At 54.0% G+C, this 18,629-nt stretch overlaps 1 protein-coding gene across 2 annotated transcripts in view; it reads left to right on the forward strand.

The window, feature by feature from the left end:
- RIF1 (replication timing regulatory factor 1) overlaps nucleotides 1-18,629 on the forward strand; it is a 234,742-nt gene that overhangs the window by 144,672 nt on the left and 71,441 nt on the right. For both annotated transcript variants that reach the window (XM_075317188.1, XM_075317189.1), the window contains exon 19: nucleotides 1-40. This exon is cut by the window's left edge and continues 68 nt beyond it. In XM_075317188.1, coding sequence (XP_075173303.1) covers nucleotides 1-40 — 40 coding nt within the window. The remainder of the gene's footprint in view (nucleotides 41-18,629) is intronic.

Raw genomic sequence — 18,629 nt, forward strand, 5'->3', positions numbered from 1 at the left:
GCCCATAAATCACATCTTTCCAGTTGCTGAAATCCCACAGGTAAGTGGTGTCAATTTTCTTAAAGGGAACCTGTCACCACTTTTTCGGCCTATAAGCTGCGGCCACCACCACCGGGCTCTTTTATATACGGCATTCTAACATGCTGTATAGAAGAGCCCAGGGCGGGGGTATAACCTAAAAAACACTTTATAATACTTACCTAACCGTTGCGCGGTTGGCTTTATGGGCGTATCCATTGGTTAAGGCGCCTCCTCTTTCGGCCATCTTTGTCCTCCTTCTGAAGCCTGTGTGCATGACGCGTCTACGTCATCCACACTCGCCGGTCCTGCGCAGGCGCACTACAATACTTTTGATCTGCCCTGCTCCGGACTGGAATGCCGGCGAGTGTGGATGACATCAGACCCGTCATGCACCGCGGCTAGAGAAGGAGAACAAAGATGGCCAAAAGAGGCGGCACCGGGACCCGGAGACAACCATATGGCCAACCGCGCAACCGTTAGGTAAGTAGTATTAAGTGTTTTTCTTTGTCGCTCCATTGGGAGACCCAGACAATTGGGCTGTATAGCTTCTGCCTCCGGAGGCCACACAAAGTATTACACTTTAAAAAGTGTAACCCCTCCCCTCTGCCTATACACCCTCCCGTGCATCACGGGCCCATCAGTTTTATGCTTTGTGTTGAAGGAGGCACACATTCACGCAAGCTCCCATTTTAGTCAGCAGCAGCTGCTGATTTTATCGGATGGAAGAAAAGAGGGCCCCCTACAGGGCCCCCGGCATGCTCCCTTCTCACCCCACTAATGTCGGCGGTGCTGTTAAGGTTGAGGTACCCATTGCGGGTACAAAGGCTGGAGCCACATGCCGTTTTCCTTCCCCATCCCTTAGAGGCTCTGGGAGAAGTGGGATCCTAACCGGTCACCATGCACTGGGACCGGGCTCCCTCCGCAGCCCCTGGGGGAATCTGACGGACAGGAGACTGGGTATCGTCAGGGACAGGCCCTGCTTCTAAGAGGTACTCTGTGTCCCCTTGGGGACGGCGCATAGAGCGCCTGTGTTACAACGCTGCAGCGGCTGCTGTGTTTTTTGTGACGCCGGGACTACCGCGCCGACCGCGCCTGTTTGTCGGCCGCGTTATTAAATTTAGTCCCCGGCTTCTGCGGCCTAGTACCATAACTCCCGCCCCCGGGCCTGCCAGTCAGGGGTAAGGGCGGGATGCTCGACTAGACGTCGGCAGTGAGGGCTGGAGCATACTTAGGTATCCTCCTCCACCCCTCACTGACCACTGTGGGGCACCAGATTCCCGCACTTTATTAATCACGCCCACGGCTCCCTCCTCCTCTGAGAACGCTGGCAGCCATTATTATAATCATTCTGCCGGTGGAGGAATTCAGAACGAGCTCTACAGCTCTGGGAGGCCCAGGCAGGGAATCTGGTGGTCACACAACCGCTTTGGGCGGTCGGTAAGCCGCACCGGTTATAGGTGCTGGACCCCTTGGGTGCCGAGGTGTATATATATTTTTATATATTGTATACATTTTCTCTGTTCGGCCGCATTATTTGCCTTTGGCTATATACCCTCACTGATTACTCTAAGAGGAGACAACAGCATGTCGTCCGCAAAGAGCAAGGGTGCCAAGGCACAGGCTTATTTTGCAACCTGTACCTCTTGTGCGGCTATGTTACCTGCAGGTTCCACCTACCCTCATTGTGTGCAATGCTCGGCCCCTGTGGCACTCACTCAGCCGGAGCCTCGGGCACTGGTGGGACCCTCGGCTCAGGTAGAACCACCGGCTTCCACTGTCCAGGTGGCAGGGACAGAGTTTGCAGTTTTGGCTGAAAAACTCTGAGTCGCTTTCACAATCCATGGCTCAGTCTATGGACAGATGGTCTGCTAAGATACTAGAAGCCTTGCAGTCCAGACCGGTATCACAGGCCCAGGGCAGTTCATCACCCCCAGGCCCCCCTCGGTCGGCGCAGCAAAGTGCTCCTGGGGTGACACCTAGGTCCCACGGGGAGGACTCCGACATGGACCGCAGTCCCAGACCGCCTAAGCGGGCTCGCTGGGAACCCTCCTCGCCTTCATCACGCTGCTCAGGGTCTCAGCATGAGGACTCTCTGGAGGATGAAGCGGAGGTCGCAGCTCAGGGCTCTGACCCTGACGTTGCTCTCAATCTTGATACACCTGAAGGGGACGCCATAGTAAATGACCTTATAGCGTCCATCAACCAGGTGCTAGAACTTTCTCCTCCAACTCCACCTATAGAGGAGTCGGCTTCACAGCAGGAGAAACACCAGTTTAGGTTTCCCAAACGTACACGGAGTGCGTTTTTCGATCACTCTAACTTCAGAGATGCTGTCCAGAAGCACCGAGCATTTCCGGACAAGCGCTTTACTAAGCGCCTTAATGACACACGTTACCCCTTCCCCCCCTGACGTAGTTAAGGGTTGGGCTCAGTGTCCCAAGGTGGATCCTCCAGTCTCTAGACTGGCGGCTAGATCCGTAGTATCAGTGGCAGACGGCTCATCGCTCAAGGATGCCACTGACAGGCAAATAGAGCTCCTGATGAAATCCATCTATGAAGCCATAGGCGCGTCTTTTGCTCCGGCATTCGCAGCCGTGTGGGCACTCCAAGCTATCTCAGCTTGTCTGTCTGAGATTAATGCGGTCACACGTACCTCTACTCCGCAGGTTGTGTCTTTGACTACTCAGGCGTCGGCTTTTTCGTCCTACGCCATGAACGCCGTCCTGGACTCTGCGAGCCGTACAGCGGTAGCATCCGCCAATTCGGTGGCAGTCCGCAGGGCCATGTGGCTACGCGAATGGAAGGCAGACTCTGCTTCCAAGAAGTTCTTAACCGGTTTGCCATTTTCTGGCGACCGTTTGTTTGGCGAGCAATTGGACGAAATTATTAAACAATCCAAGGGAAAGGACTCGTCCTTACCCCAGTCCAAACCAAACAGACCTCAGCAGCGAAAGATACAACCCAGGTTTCGGTCCTTTCGGCCCTCAGCCAGGTCCCATTCCTCCACGCCCAACAGGTCAGAGAAGGGCCAGAGGAACTCTTCTGCATGGCGGTCTAAGTCACGTCCGAAAAAGACCGCCGGAGGAGCCGCCCCCAAGGCGGCCTCCTCATGACTTTCGGCCTCCCCAAACCGCATCCTCGGTCGGTGGCAGGCTCTCCCGCTTTTGCGACGCCTGGTGGCCACAGGTACAAGACCGATGTGTGAGAGACATTCTGTCTCACGGTTACAGGATAGAGCTCAGTTCTCGTCCTCCGACTCGTTTCTTCAGAACATCTCCGCCCCCCGAGCGAGCCGATGCACTTTTTCAGGCGGTGAACACTCTGAAGGCAGAAGGAGTTGTGATCCCCGTTCCCCTTCAAGAACGTGGTCGCGGTTTTTACTCCAACTTGTTTGTGGTGCCAAAAAAGGACGGATCATTCCGTCCCGTTCTGGACCTCAAACTGCTCAACAGACACGTGAGAACCAGACGGTTCCGGATGGAATCTCTCCGCTCTGTCATCGCCTCGATGTCCCAAGGAGACTTCCTAGCATCAATCGACATCAGGGATGCTTATCTCCATGTGCCGATTGCACCAGAGCATCAACGCTTCCTGCGTTTCGCCATCGGGGACGAACACCTTCAGTTCGTGGCACTGCCTTTCGGCCTGGCAACAGCCCCACGGGTCTTCACTAAGGTCATGGCAGCAGTGGTGGCGGTCCTACACTCTCAGGGCCACTCGGTGATCCCTTACTTAGATGATCTTCTAGTCAAGGCACCCTCCCGGGTGGCATGTCAACACAGCCTGACCATTGGTCTGGAGACTCTCCAGAGGTTCGGGTGGATCATCAATTTCCCAAAGTCAAAATTGACACCGACCCAATCACTGACTTACCTCGGGATGGAGTTTCATACTCTCTCAGCGATAGTGAAGCTTCCGCTGGACAAACAGCGTTCGCTGCAGACAGGGGTGCACTCTCTCCTTCGGGCCCAGTCACACCCCTTGAGGCGCCTCATGCACTTCCTAGGGAAGATGGTGGCAGCAATGGAGGCAGTTCCCTTTGCGCAGTTTCATCTGCGTCCACTTCAATGGGACATCCTCCGCAAATGGGACAGGAGGTCGACGTCCCTAGACAGGAACGTCTCTCTTTCACTGGCAGCCAAAACCTCTCTTCAGTGGTGGCTTCTTCCCACTTCTTTGTCGAAGGGAAAATCCTTCCTGCCCCCATCCTGGGCTGTGGTCACGACGGACGCGAGTCTGTCAGGGTGGGGAGCGGTCTTCCTCCACCACAGGGCTCAGGGAACCTGGACTCCGACAGAGTCCTCCCTTCAGATCAATGTTCTGGAGATAAGGGCAGTGTATCTAGCCCTAAGGGCGTTCCAGCGGTGGCTGGAGGGCAGGCAGATCCGAATACAGTCGGACAACGCCACGGCGGTCGCGTACATCAACCACCAGGGCGGCACACGCAGTCATCAAGCCTTCCAAGAAGTTCGGCGGATTCTGCTGTGGGCGGAAGCCACAGCCTCCACCATCTCCGCAGTTCACATCCCGGGCGTAGAGAACTGGGAAGCAGACTTTCTCAGTCGCCAGGGCATGGACGCAGGGGAATAGTCTCTTCACCCGGACGTGTTTCAAGAGATCTGTTGCCGCTGGGGAACGCCGGACGTCGACCTCATGGCGTCTCGGCACAACAACAAAGTCACGGCATTCATGACACGGTCTCAAGATCAGAGCTCTGGCGGCGGACGCATTAGTTCAGGATTGGTCGCAGTTTCGACTGCCTTATGTATTTCCTCCTCTGGCACTACTGCCCAGAGTGTTACGCAAGATCAGGTCCGACTGCCGCCGCGCCATCCTCGTCGCTCCAGACTGGCCGAGGAGGTCGTGGTACCCGGATCTGTGGCACCTCACGGTGGGTCAACCGTGGGCACTCCCAGACCGACCAGACTTGCTGTCTCAAGGGCCATTTCTTTGTCGCTCCATTGGGAGACCCAGACAATTGGGTGTATAGCTATGCCTCCGGAGGCCACACAAAGTATTACACTAAAAGTGTAACGCCCCTCCCCTTCTGCCTATACACCCCCCGTGCTCACGGGCTCCTCAGTTTTTATGCTTTGTGCGAAGGAGGCAGACATCCACGCATAGCTCCACAGCTTGGTCGGCAGCAGCTGCTGACCAGGTCGGATGGAAGAAAAGAGGGCCCATAACAGGGCCCCCAGCATGCTCCCTTCTCACCCCACTTTGTCGGCGGTGTTGTTAAGGTTGAGGTACCCATTGCGGGTACACAGGCAGGAGCCACATGCTGTTTTCCTTCCCCATCCCTTAGGGCTCTGGGTGAAGTGGGATCCAGGATCGGTCTCCAGGCACATGAGACCGTGCTCCATCCGCAGCCCCTGGGAATCTGCAGGATAGGAGCTGAGTATCGTCAGGGACAAGGCCCTGCTACTATGAGGTACTCTGTGTCCCCGTGGGGACCGCGCATGGAGCGCTGGTGCCAGACACATTACAGCACTGCTGGGTGTGTTAGTACGCCGGACATGGAGCGCTTGTGCCAGACACTTTCCAGCACGGCTGGGTGTGTTAGTGCGCCGGACATGGAGCGCTTGTGCCAGACACTTTCCAGCACTGCTGGGTGTGTTAGTGCGCCGGACATGGAGCGCTTGTGCCAGACACTTTCCAGCACGGCTGGGTGTGTTAGTGCGCCGGACATGGAACGCTTGTGCCAGACACTTTCCAGCACTGCTGGGTGTGTTTGTGCGCCGGGGGACTACCGCGCGGCCGCGCTTATTGCCGGCCGCGCTTATACTTTAGTCCCCGGCTTCTGCGGCCTAGTGTCGTTTATTCCCGCCCACAGGCCTGCCAGTCAGGGAAGGGGCGGGACGCTGCACGGATCGTCAGCGGAGGGCTGGAGCATACATTAGTATCCTCCTCCCCCCTCACTCAGTACAGTGGGGCACTGGATTCCCGCACTTTTCTTGGGCACGGCCACGATCTCCTCCTCCCCACAGAACGCCGGCAGCCATTCCTGTCAGCGATTCAGACGCTGGAGAGGAGAGACAACACAGGGAGACCCAGGCAGGGAATCCGGTGACCACACAACTGCTTTGAGCGGTCGGTAAGCAGCACCTATGGTGCTTGCCCCACTGAGTACCGAAGTGTGTGTGTGTATGTATGTATATATATGTATGTATATATATATATATATATATATATATATATATATATATATATATATATATATATATATATATATATATATATATATATATATATATATATATATATATATATATATATATATATATATAGGCTATACATTGCACTGTACGGTCGCTCTGTTGATTTTTGGCTATATACCCTCCTGGTTGTTCTCAGAGGAGACAACATGTCATCTGCAAAAAGCAAGGGTGCCAAAGCACAGGCGTACTTTGCAACTTGTACCTCATGTACAGCTGTACTACCGGCAGGTTCCATTGACCCTCATTGTGTGCAATGCTCGGCCCCTGTGGCACTTACTCAGCCGGAGCCTCTGCGACTGGTGGCCCAGGTGGATCCACCTGCTACCACTGTCCAGGTGACAGGGACGGAGTTTGCAGCCTTTGCTGACAAACTGTCTGAGACTATGGATAAATGGTCTGCTAAAATACTGGAAGCATTGCAGTCCAGACCGGTGATTCAGGCCCCGGGCTCTATCCAATCCTTGACCCCTGGTCCCCCTCAATTGGAACAGCAAAGTGCCCCTGGGGTGACCCATGGGTCCCGGGGTGAGGTCTCTGACACGGACCGCAGTCCCAGGCCGACCAAGCGGGGTCGCTGGGAAAATCCCTCCACCTCATCACACTGTTCAGGGTCCCAGCAGGGGGACTCTCTGGAGGATGAAGCGGAGGTAGCAGATCAGGATTCTGATCCTGAGACCGCTCTCAACCTAGATACGCCTGAAGGTGACGCAGTAGTGAATGACCTTATAGCGACCATCAATCAGGTGTTGGATATTTCTCCCCCAGCTCCTACAATTGAGGAGTCTGCTGCTCAGGAGAAATTCCGTTTCAGGTTTCGAAAGCGTACATTAAATATGTTTCTGGATCACTCTGACTTCAGAGAGGCAATCCAGTAAAACCGAGACTGTCCAGACAAGCGTTTTTCCAAGCGTCTTAAGGACACACGTTATCCCTTCCCCCCCGAGGTTGTCAAGGGCTGGACTCAGTGTCCTAAGGTGGATCCTCCAATCTCCAGACTGGCGGCTAGATCCATAGTTGCAGTGGAAGATGGGGCTTCACTCAAAGATGCCACTGACAGGCAGATGGAACTATGGTTGAAATCCATCTATGAAGCTATAGGCGCGTCTTTTGCCCCAGCATTCGCTGCCGTATGGGCACTGCAAGCTATCTCAGCTTGTCAGGCGCAGATTAATGCAGAAACACGTACATCTGCCCCGCAAGTGGTGTCCTTAACCAATCAGGCGTCGGCGTTTGCGTCCTACGCCATTAATGCTATCCTGGACTCTGCGAGCCGTACGGCGGTGGCATCCGCCAACTCGGTGGTACTCCGCAGGGCCATGTGGCTACGTGAATGGAAGGCAGACTCTGCTTCCAAAAAGTTCTTAACCGGTTTGCCATTGGCTGGCGACCGCTTGTTTGGTGAGCGATTGGATGAAATCATTAAACAATCCAAGGGAAAGGATTCATCCTTACCCCAGTCCAGACCAAACAGACCTCAACCACGGAAGGTACAATCGAGGTTTCGGTCCTTTCGGACCGCGGGCAGATCTCAATTTTCCTCGTCCAAAAGGCCTCAGAAAGATCAGAGGAACTCCGATGCATGGCGGTCTAAGTCACGTCCTAAGAAGACCGCCGGAGGAACCGCTCCCAAAGCGGCCTCCGCATGACTTTCGGCCTCCTCAAACCGCATCCTCGGTCGGTGGCAGGCTCTCCCGCTTTTGCGACGCCTGGCTGCCACAAGTAAAAGACCGATGGGTGAGAGACATTCTATCTCACGGTTACAGGATAGAGTTCAACTCTCGTCCTCCGACTCGTTTCTTCAGAACATCTCCACCCCCCGACAGAGCCGAGGCTCTTATGCAGGCGGTGGGCACCCTGAAGGAGGAAGGAGTGGTGATCCCGGTTCCTCTTCAGCAACGGGGTCACGGTTTTTACTCCAACTTGTTCGTGGTGCCAAAAAAGGACGGATCCTTCCGTCCCGTTCTGGACCTAAAGCTGCTCAACAAGCATGTGAAAACCAGGCGGTTCCGGATGGAATCGCTCCGCTCCGTCATCGCCTCAATGTCCCAAGGAGATTTCCTGGCATCAATAGACATCAAAGATGCTTATCTCCACGTTCCGATTGCACCAGAGCATCAGCGCTTCCTGCGCTTCGCCATAGGGGACGAACACCTTCAGTTCGTGGCACTACCTTTTGGCCTGGCAACAGCCCCACGGGTCTTCACCAAGGTCATGGCAACAGTGGTAGCAATCCTACACTCTCAGGGACACTCGGTGATCCCTTACTTAGACGATCTACTTGTCAAGGCACCCTCTCAAGGGGCATGCCAACACAGCCTGAACATTGCTCTGGAAACTCTCCAGAGTTTCGGGTGGATCATCAATTTTCCAAAGTCAAATCTGACACCGGCCCAATCACTGACATATCTTGGCATGGAGTTTCATACTCTCTCAGCGATAGTGAAGCTTCCGCTGAGCAAACAGCGTTCACTACAAACAGGGGTGCAATCTCTCCTTCATGGTCAGTCACACCCCCTGAGACGCCTCATGCACTTCCTAGGGAAGATGGTGGCAGCAATGGAGGCAGTTCCGTTTGCGCAGTTTCATCTGCGCCCACTTCAATGGGACATTCTCCGCAAATGGGACAGGAAGTCGACGTCCCTCGACAGGAACGTCTCCCTTTCTCGGGCAGCCAAAGCTTCCCTTCAGTGGTGGCTTCTTCCCACTTCTCTGTCGGAGGGGAAATCCTTCCTGCCCCCATCCTGGGCTGTGGTCACGACGGACGCGAGCCTGTCAGGGTGGGGAGCGGTCTTTCTCCACCACAGGGCTCAGGGGACTTGGACTCCGACAGAGTCCTCCCTTCAGATCAATGTTCTGGAGATAAGGGCAGTGTATCTTGCCCTAAAAGCGTTCCAGCCGTGGCTGGAAGGCAAACAGATCCGAATTCAGTCGGACAACTCCACAGCGGTGGCATACATCAACCACCAAGGCGGGACACGCAGTCGGCAAGCCTTCCAGGAAGTTCGGCGGATTCTGCTGTGGGTGGAAGCCACAGCCTCGACCATATCCGCAGTTCACATCCCGGGCGTAGACAACTGGGAAGCAGACTTTCTCAGTCGCCAGGGCATGGATGCAGGGGAATGGTCCCTTCACCCGGACGTGTTTCAGGAGATCTGTTGCCGCTGGGGCATGCCGGATGTCGACCTAATGGCGTCCCGGCACAACAACAAGGTCCCGACGTTCATGGCACGGTCTCAAGATCACAGAGCTCTGGCGGCAGACGCCTTAGTTCAGGATTGGTCGCAGTTTCAACTCCCTTATGTGTTTCCTCCTCTGGCACTGTTGCCCAGAGTGTTACGCAAGATCAGGGCCGACTGCCGCCGCGCCATCCTCGTCGCTCCAGACTGGCCGAGGAGGTCGTGGTACCCGGATCTGTGGCATCTCACGGTCGGCCAACCGTGGGTACTACCAGACCGACCAGACTTGCTGTCTCAAGGGCCGTTTTTCCATCTGAATTCTGCGGCCCTGAACCTGACTGTGTGGCCATTGAGTCCTGGATCCTAGCGTCTTCAGGATTATCTCAAGAGGTCATTGCCACCATGAGACAGGCCAGGAAACTAACGTCCGCCAAGATCTACCACAGGACGTGGAAAATATTCCTGTCGTGGTGCTCTGCTCAGGGTGTTTCTCCCTGGCCGTTTACCTTGCCCACTTTTCTGTCCTTCCTTCAATCCGGATTAGAAAAGGGTTTGTCACTAGGCTCCCTTAAGGGACAAGTCTCTGCGCTCTGTCTTTTTTCAGAAGCGCCTAGCCAGACTTCCACAGGTTCGCACGTTCCTGCAGGGGGTTTGTCACCATCGTACCTCCTTACAAGCGTCCGTTAGAACCCTGGGATCTGAACAGGGTGCTGATGGTTCTTCAGAAACCACCGTTCGAGCCAATGAGGGATATCTCTCTCTCACGCCTTTCGCAGAAAGTGGTTTTCCTAGTAGCAGTCACTTCGCTTCGGAGAGTGTCTGAGCTAGCAGCGCTGTCATGCAAAGCCCCCTTCCTGGTGTTTCACCAGGACAAGGTGGTGCTGCGTCCGGTTCCGGAATTTCTCCCTAAGGTGGTATCCCCCTTTCATCTCAATCAGGATATCTCCTTACCCTCTTTTTGTCCTCATCCAGTTCACCAATGTGAAAAGGATTTGCACTTGTTAGATCTGGTGAGAGCACTCAGATTCTACATTTCTCGTACGGCGCCCCTGCGCCGCTCGGATGCACTCTTTGTCCTTGTCGCTGGCCAGCGTAAAGGGACACAAGCTTCCAAGTCAACCCTGGCTCGGTGGATCAAGGAACCAATTCTCGAGGCTTATCGTTCCTCCGGGCTTCCGGTTCCCTCAGGGCTGAAGGCCCATTCTACCAGGGCCGTGGGAGCGTCCTGGGCTTTGCGGCACCAGGCTACGGCTCAGCAGGTGTGTCAGGCGGCTACCTGGTCGAGCCTGCACACTTTCACGAAACACTATCAGGTGCATACCTATGCTTCGGCAGATGCCAGCCTAGGTAGGCTAGTCCTTCAGGCGGCGGTTGCCCACCTGTAGGACGGAGCCGGTTACGGCTCTATTATGAGGTATTATTTACCCACCCAGGGACTGCTTTTGGACGTCCCAATTGTCTGGGTCTCCCAATGGAGCGACAAAGAAGAAGGGAATTTTGTTTACTTACCGTAAATTCCTTTTCTTCTAGCTCCAATTGGGAGACCCAGCACCCGCCCCTGTTTTTCTTTGTCGCTCCATTGGGAGACCCAGACAATTGGGTGTATAGCTACTGCCTCCGGAGGCCACACAAAGTATTACACTTAAAAGTTTAAGGCCCCTCCCCTTCTGGCTATACACCCTCCCGTGGGATCACGGGCTCCTCAGTTTTCATGCTTTGTGCGAAGGAGGCACACATACACGCATAGCTCCACTGTTTAGTCAGCAGCAGCTGCTGACTATGTCGGATGGAAGAAAAGAGGGCCCATACTAGGGCCCCCAGCATGCTCCCTTCTCACCCCACTTTTGTCGGCGGTGTTTGTTAAGGTTGAGGTACCCATTGCGGGTACGGAGGCTGGAGCCCACATGCTGCATCCTTCCCCATCCCCCTTAGGGCTCTGGGTGAAGTGGGATTTTACCGGTCTCCAGGCACTGAGACCGTGCTCCATCCACAGCCCCTGGAGAATCTGCTGGAATGGAGCTGAGTATCGTCAGGGACAGGCCCTGCTACGTCAAGGTACTCTGTGTCCCCGTACATACCGCGCGCACACCGCAGCGTTGCTGGGTGTGTTAGTGCGCCGGGGACAACAGCGCTGCGCGCTGGTGCCATGCCTATCTACAGCTTGCTGAGAGGGGACATGTATGCTGAAACTGCCGCGCGGCCGCTGTTGTCAGTTTTTTCGCTGCGGCGCGGCTGGGACTTGTGGTGCGCCGGGGACTTCCGCGCTGGCCGTGCATATATCACGGCCGCGCTTATTACTCGAGTCCCCGGCTTTTGCGGCCTAGTTTCGCTTCGTTCCCGCCCCCAGGCCTGCCAGTCAGGGGAAGGGCGGGACGCTGTGCAGAATGTCAGCACAGAGGGCTGGAGTCTGCTTTACATACTCCAGCCCTCACACTGGGCACAGTGGGACGCCAGTTTCCCGCACTTTTGTTTGGGGAACGCCCATGGTCCACCCCTCTTCACAGGACGCCGGCAGCCATTCCTGCGTGCAGTCTGAGTGGAGAGAGGAGGCTGGGAGACCCAGACACGGGATTCTGGTGCCCACACACCCGCTTTTCAGCGGGCGGTAAGCTACCCTCAAGGGCTGACCCCCACTGGTGCCGAAGTGTATATTGTATTTTATGCTAGCAGCTTTACATTGCACTGTACGGTCGCTGGGGATCCTCTGCTATATATCGTCCTAGATTTCTTAGAGGACACAACAGCATGTCGACCGCAAAAAGCAAAGGTGCCAAGGCACAGGCTTTCTATGCTGCTTGTACCGCTTGTGGGGCTGTTCTACCGGCAGGTTCCACTGACCCCCACTGTGTGCAGTGCTCGGCCCCTGTGGCACTTGCTCGGCCGGGGCCTCTGCTGGAGGTGACCCAGGCAGAACCTCCTGTGAATACTGTCCAGGTGACAGGGACGGAGTTTGCAGCCTTTGCCGACAGATTGTCTGTGACTATGACTAAAATTCTTGAAACATTGCAGTCTAGACCAGTAACTCAGGCCATGGACACTGTTAACTCATTGCTCCCTGGTCCCCCTCAGTCGAAACCGCTCCGGGATCCGGGAGTGTCTCCGGCATCCCAGGGTGATGGCTCTGACACGGACGACAGTCCCAGACAGCCTAAACGAGCTCGCTATGAGCGGCCCTCGACTTCATCACACTGGTCAGGGTCCCAGCAGGACTCTCTGTATGATGAGGCGGAGATAGCTGATCAGGATTCTGATCCTGAGACCGCTCTCAATTTGGATACACCAGATGGTGACGCCATAGTGAATGATCTTATAGCGTCAATCAATAAAATGTTGGACATTTCTCCCCCTGCTCCTCCTGTGGAGGAGACAGCTTCACAGCAGGAGAAATTCCATTTCAGGTATCCCAAGCGTAAATTAAGTGTATTTCTGGACCACTCTGACTTTAGAGAGGCAATCCAGAAACACCACGCTTATCCGGATAAGCGTTTTTCCAAACGGCTTAAGGATACACGTTATCCTTTTCCCCCGGACGTGGTCAAGGGCTGGACCCAGTGTCCCAAGGTGGATCCCCCAATCTCCAGGCTGGCAGCTAGATCCTTAGTTGCAGTGGAAGATGGGGCGGCACTTAAAGATGCCACTGACAGGCAGATGGAGCTCTGGTTGAAATCCATCTATGAAGCTATCGGCGCGTCGTTTGCTCCAGCATTCGCAGCCGTATGGGCACTCCAAGCTATTTCAGCTGGTCTTACACAGATTGACACGGTCACACGTACATCTGCTCCGCAGGTGGCACCCTTAACCTCTCAAATGTCTGCATTTGCGTCTTACGCGATTAATGCTGTCCTAGACTCTACGAGCCGTACGGCAGTGGCGTCCGCCAACTCCGTAGTTTTACGCAGAGCCTTGTGGTTAAGAGAATGGAAGGCAGATTCTGCTTCCAAAAAGTGTTTAACCAGTTTGCCATTTTCTCGTGACCGACTGTTTGGGGAGCGCTTAGATGAAATCATTAAACACTCAAAGGGTAAAGATTCATCTTTACCTCAGCCCAGACAAAATAAACCCCAACAGAGGAGAGGACAGTCGGGGTTTCGGTCCTTTCGAGGCTCAGGCAGGTCCCAATTCTCCTCGTCCAAAAGGACTCAAAAGGATCAGAGGAGCTCAGATTCTTGGCGGACTCAGTCACGCCCAAAAAAGACAGCCGGAAGACCCGCTACCAAGGCGGCTTCCTCATGACTTTCGGCCTCCTCTCTCCGCATCCTCGGTCGGTGGCAGGCTCTCCCGCTTTGGCGACATTTGGCTGCCACAGGTCACAGACCGCTGGGTGAGAGACATTCTGTCTCACGGGTACAGGATAGAGTTCAGCTCTCGTCCTCCAACTCGCTTTTTCAGAACTTCTCCACCTCCCGACCGAGCCGATGCTCTGCGGCTAGCGGTGTCCACTCTAAAAGCGGAAGGAGTGGTGACCCCCGTTCCTCCTCAGGAACAAGGTCACGGTTTTTACTCCAACTTGTTTGTGGTGCCAAAAAAGGACGGGTCATTCCGTCCCGTTCTGGATCTAAAACTGCTCAACAAGTACGTAAAAACCAGGCGGTTCCGAATGGAATCCCTTCGCTCCGTCATCGCCTCAATGTCCCGGGGAGATTTCCTAGCATCTATAGACATCAAGGATGCTTATCTCCACGTGCCGATTGCTCCAGAGCACCAGCGTTTTCTACGCTTTGTTATAGGAGACGAACACCTTCAGTTCGTAGCTCTGCCTTTCGGGCTGGCGACAGCCCCACGTGTCTTCCCCAAGGTCATGGCAGCAGTAGTAGCAGTCCTGCACTCTCAGGGTCACTCTGTGATCCCGTATTTGGACGATCTACTTGTCAAGGCACCCTCTCAAGAAGCATGCCAACACAGCCTGAACGTTGCGCTGGAGACTCTCCAGAGTTTCGGGTGGATCATCAACTTTTCAAAGTCAAATCTAACCCCGACCCAGTCACTAACATATCTTGGCATGGAGTTTCATACTCTCTCAGCGATAGTGAAGCTTCCGTTGGACAAACAGCGTTCACTACAGACAGGGGTGCAATCTCTCCTTCAAGGCCAGTCTCACCCCTTGAGACGCCTCATGCACTTCCTAGGGAAAATGGTAGCAGCAATGGAAGCAGTCCCTTTCGCGCAGTTTCATCTCCGTCCACTACAATGGGACATTCTCCGCCAATGGAACGGGAAGTCGACGTCCCTCGACAGAGACGTCTCCCTTTCTCAGGCGGCCAAGGAATCTCTTCGGTGGTGGCTTCTTCCCACCGCTTTGTCGAAAGGAAAGTCTTTTCTACCCCCATCCTGGGAGGAAGTCACGACAGACGCGAGTCTGTCAGGGTGGGGAGCAGTGTTTCTCCACCACAGGGCTCAAGGGACGTGGACTCAGGAAGAGTCCACCCTTCAGATCAATGTTCTAGAAATCAGAGCAGTGTATCTTGCCCTACAAGCCTTCCAGCAGTGGCTGGAAGGCAAGCAGATCCGAATTCAGTCGGACAATTCCACAGCGGTAGCGTACATCAACCACCAAGGTGGAACACGCAGTCGGCAAGCCTTCCAGGAAGTCCGACGGATTCTAACGTGGGTGGAAGACACGGCTTCCACCATATCCGCAGTTCACATCCCAGGCGTGGAAAACTGGGAAGCAGACTTCCTCAGTCGCCAGGGTATGGACGCAGGGGAATGGTCCCTTCACCCGGACGTGTTTCAGGAGATCTGTCGCCGCTGGGGGATGCCGGACGTCGACCTGATGGCGTCACGGCACAACAACAAGGTCCCGGTTTTCATGGCACGGTCTCACGATCACCGAGCTCTGGCGGCAGACGCCTTAGTTCAAGATTGGTCGCAATTCCAGCTACCTTATGTGTTCCCACCTCTGGCAATGTTACCCAGAGTGCTGCGCAAGATCAGGGCCGACTGCCGTCGCGCCATCCTCGTCGCTCCAGACTGGCCGAGGAGATCGTGGTACCCAGATCTGTGGCACCTCACGGTAGGCCAACCATGGGCACTACCAGAACGACCAGACTTGCTATCTCAAGGGCCGTTTTTCCACCTGAATTCTGCGGCCCTGAACCTGACTGTGTGGCCATTGAGTCCTGGATCCTAGCGTCTTCAGGATTATCTCGAAAGGTTATTACCACCATGAGACAGGCTAGAAAACCATCCTCCGCCAAGATCTACCACAGGACGTGGAAGATATTCTTATCTTGGTGCGCTGCTCAGGGAGTTTCTCCCTGGCCTTTTGCATTGCCTACTTTTCTTTCCTTCCTGCAATCCGGGTTGGAAAAAGGTTTGTCGCTCAGCTCCCTTAAAGGACAAGTCTCAGCGCTATCTGTATTTTTTCAGAAGCGCCTAGCACGACTTACTCAGGTACGCACGTTCCTGCAAGGAGTTTGTCATATCGTCCCTCCTTACAAGCGGCCGTTGGAGCCCTGGGATCTGAACAAGGTTCTAATTGCTCTCCAGAAGCCGCCTTTCGAGCCTATGAAGGATGTTTCCCTTTCTCGTCTTTCACAGAAAGTGGTTTTTCTAGTAGCGGTCACGTCTCTTCGGAGAGTGTCTGAGCTAGCGGAGCTCTCATGCAAATCTCCCTTCCTGGTGTTTCACCAGGACAAAGTGGTTCTACGTCCGGTTCCTGAGTTTCTCCCTAAGGTGGTATCACCTTTTCATCTCAATCAGGATGTCACATTACCTTCCTTGTGTCCTCATCCAGTTCATCAATTTGAGAAAGATTTGCATTTGTTGGATCTGGTCAGAGCACTCAGGATCTACATTTCCCGCACGGCGCCCTTACGCCGCTCGGATGCACTCTTTGTCCTTGTCGCTGGTCAGCGTAAAGGGTCGCAAGCTTCCAAATCCACCCTGGCTCGGTGGATCAAGGAACCAATTCTTGAAACCTACCGTTCTGCGGGGCTTCCGGTTCCTTCAGGGCTGAAGGCCCATTCTACCAGAGCCGTGGGTGCGTCCTGGGCATTACGGCACCAGGCTACGGCTCAGCAGGTGTGCCAGGCGGCTACCTGGTCGAGTCTCCACACCTTTACCAAGCATTATCAGGTGCATACCTACGCTTCGGCGGACGCCAGCCTAGGTAGACAAGTCCTTCAGGCGGCGGTTGCCCACCTGTAGTACAGGGCTGTTTGACGGCCCTATCACGAGGTATTCTTTTACCCACCCAGGGACTGCTTTTGGACGTCCCAATTGTCTGGGTCTCCCAATGGAGCGACAAAGAAGAAGGGAATTTTGTTTACTTACCGTAAATTCCTTTTCTTCTAGCTCCAATTGGGAGACCCAGCACCCGCCCTGTTTTCTTAGGGATTTTTGGTTTTTTCGGGTACACATGTTGTTCATGTTGAATGGTTTCAGTTCTCCGATGTTCTTCGGATTGAATTTGTCTTTAAACCTGTTATTGGCTTTCCTCCTTCTTGCTTGTGCACTAAAACTGAGGAGCCCGTGATCCCACGGGAGGGTGTATAGCCAGAAGGGGAGGGGCCTTACACTTTTAAGTGTAATACTTTGTGTGGCCTCCGGAGGCAGTAGCTATACACCCAATTGTCTGGGTCTCCCAATTGGAGCTAGAAGAAAAGGAATTTACGGTAAGTAAACAAAATTCCCTTCTTTGTGTACACATGTTGTTCATGTTAAATGGTTTCAGTTCTCCGATATTCCTTCGGATTGAAGTTACTTTAAACCAATTATAATTTTTTCCTCCTTCTTGCTTTTGCACCAAAACTGAGGAGCCCGTGAGCACGGGGGGTGTATAGGCAGAAGGGGAGGGGCGTTACACTTTTAGTGTAATACTTTGTGTGGCCTCCGGAGGCATAGCCTATACACCCAATTGTCTGGGTCTCCCAATTGGAGCTAGAAGAAAAGGAATTTACGGTAAGTAAACAAAATTCCCTTCTTTTCCATCTGAATTCTGCGGCCCTCAACCTGACTGTGTGGCCATTGAGTCCTGGCTCCTAGCATCCTCAGGGTTCTCTCTCTATCACGCCTTTCGCAGAAGGTGGCCTTCCTTATGGCAGTCACATCACTTCGGAGAGTGTCTGAGCTAGCAGCGCTGTCATGCAAAGCCCCCTTCCTGGTGTTTCACCAGGATAAGGTGGTTCTGCGTCCGGTCCCGGAATTTCTCCCTAAGGTGGTATCCCCTTTTCATCTCAATCAGGATATCTCCTTACCTTCCTTTTGCCCTCATCCAGTTCACCAATGTGAAAAGGATTTGCACTTGTTAGATCTTGAGAGCACTCCGGCTCTACATTTCTCGCACGGCGCCCCTGCGCCGTTCTGATGCACTCTTTGTCCTTGTCGCTGGCCAGCGTAAGGGGTCTCAGGCTTCCAAGTCAACCTTGGCTCGGTGGATTAAGGAACCGATTCTTGAAGCCTACCGTTCTTCTGGGCTTCCGATTCCTTCAGGGCTGAAAGCCCATTCTACCAGAGCCGTGGGTGCATCCTGGGCATTGCGGCACCAGGCTACGGCTCAGCAGGTGTGTCAGGCGGCTACCTGGTCGAGTCTGCACACTTTCACGAAACACTATCAGGTGCATGCCTATGCTTCGGCAGATGCCAGCCTAGGTAGGCGAGTCCTTCAGGCGGCGGTTGCCCACCTGTAAGAGGGGGCCGTTTTCGGCTCTTTTTATCGAGGTATTCTTTTACCCACCCAGGGACTGCTTTTGGACGTCCCAATTGTCTGGGTCTCCCAATGGAGCGACAAAGAAGAAGGGAATTTTGTTTACTTACCGTAAATTCCTTTTCTTCTAGCTCCTATTGGGAGACCCAGCACCCGCCCCTGTTCCCTTCGGGCTGTTGTTCTTTTGTGTACACATGTTGTTCATGTTGAATTGTTCTTTTGGTTCATGGTTTCAGTTCTCCGAACATCCTTCGGATTGAAATTACCTTAGACCAATTTATAAGTTTCCTCCTTCCTGCTTTGGCACCAAAACTGATGGGCCCGTGATGCACGGGAGGGTGTATAGGCAGAGGGGAGGGGTTACACTTTTTAAAGTGTAATACTTTGTGTGGCCTCCGGAGGCAGAAGCTATACACCCCAATTGTCTGGGTCTCCCAATAGGAGCTAGAAGAAAAGGAATTTACGGTAAGTAAACAAAATTCCCTTCTTTATGTTCTCACAGCGGCCTGGGCTCTTATATACAGCATGTTAGAATGCTGTATATAAGAGCCCGGTGGTGGTGGCCGC

Source organism: Anomaloglossus baeobatrachus, chromosome 7, assembly GCF_048569485.1.
Source record: "Anomaloglossus baeobatrachus isolate aAnoBae1 chromosome 7, aAnoBae1.hap1, whole genome shotgun sequence".
Classification (NCBI taxonomy): Eukaryota; Metazoa; Chordata; class Amphibia; order Anura; family Aromobatidae; genus Anomaloglossus; species Anomaloglossus baeobatrachus.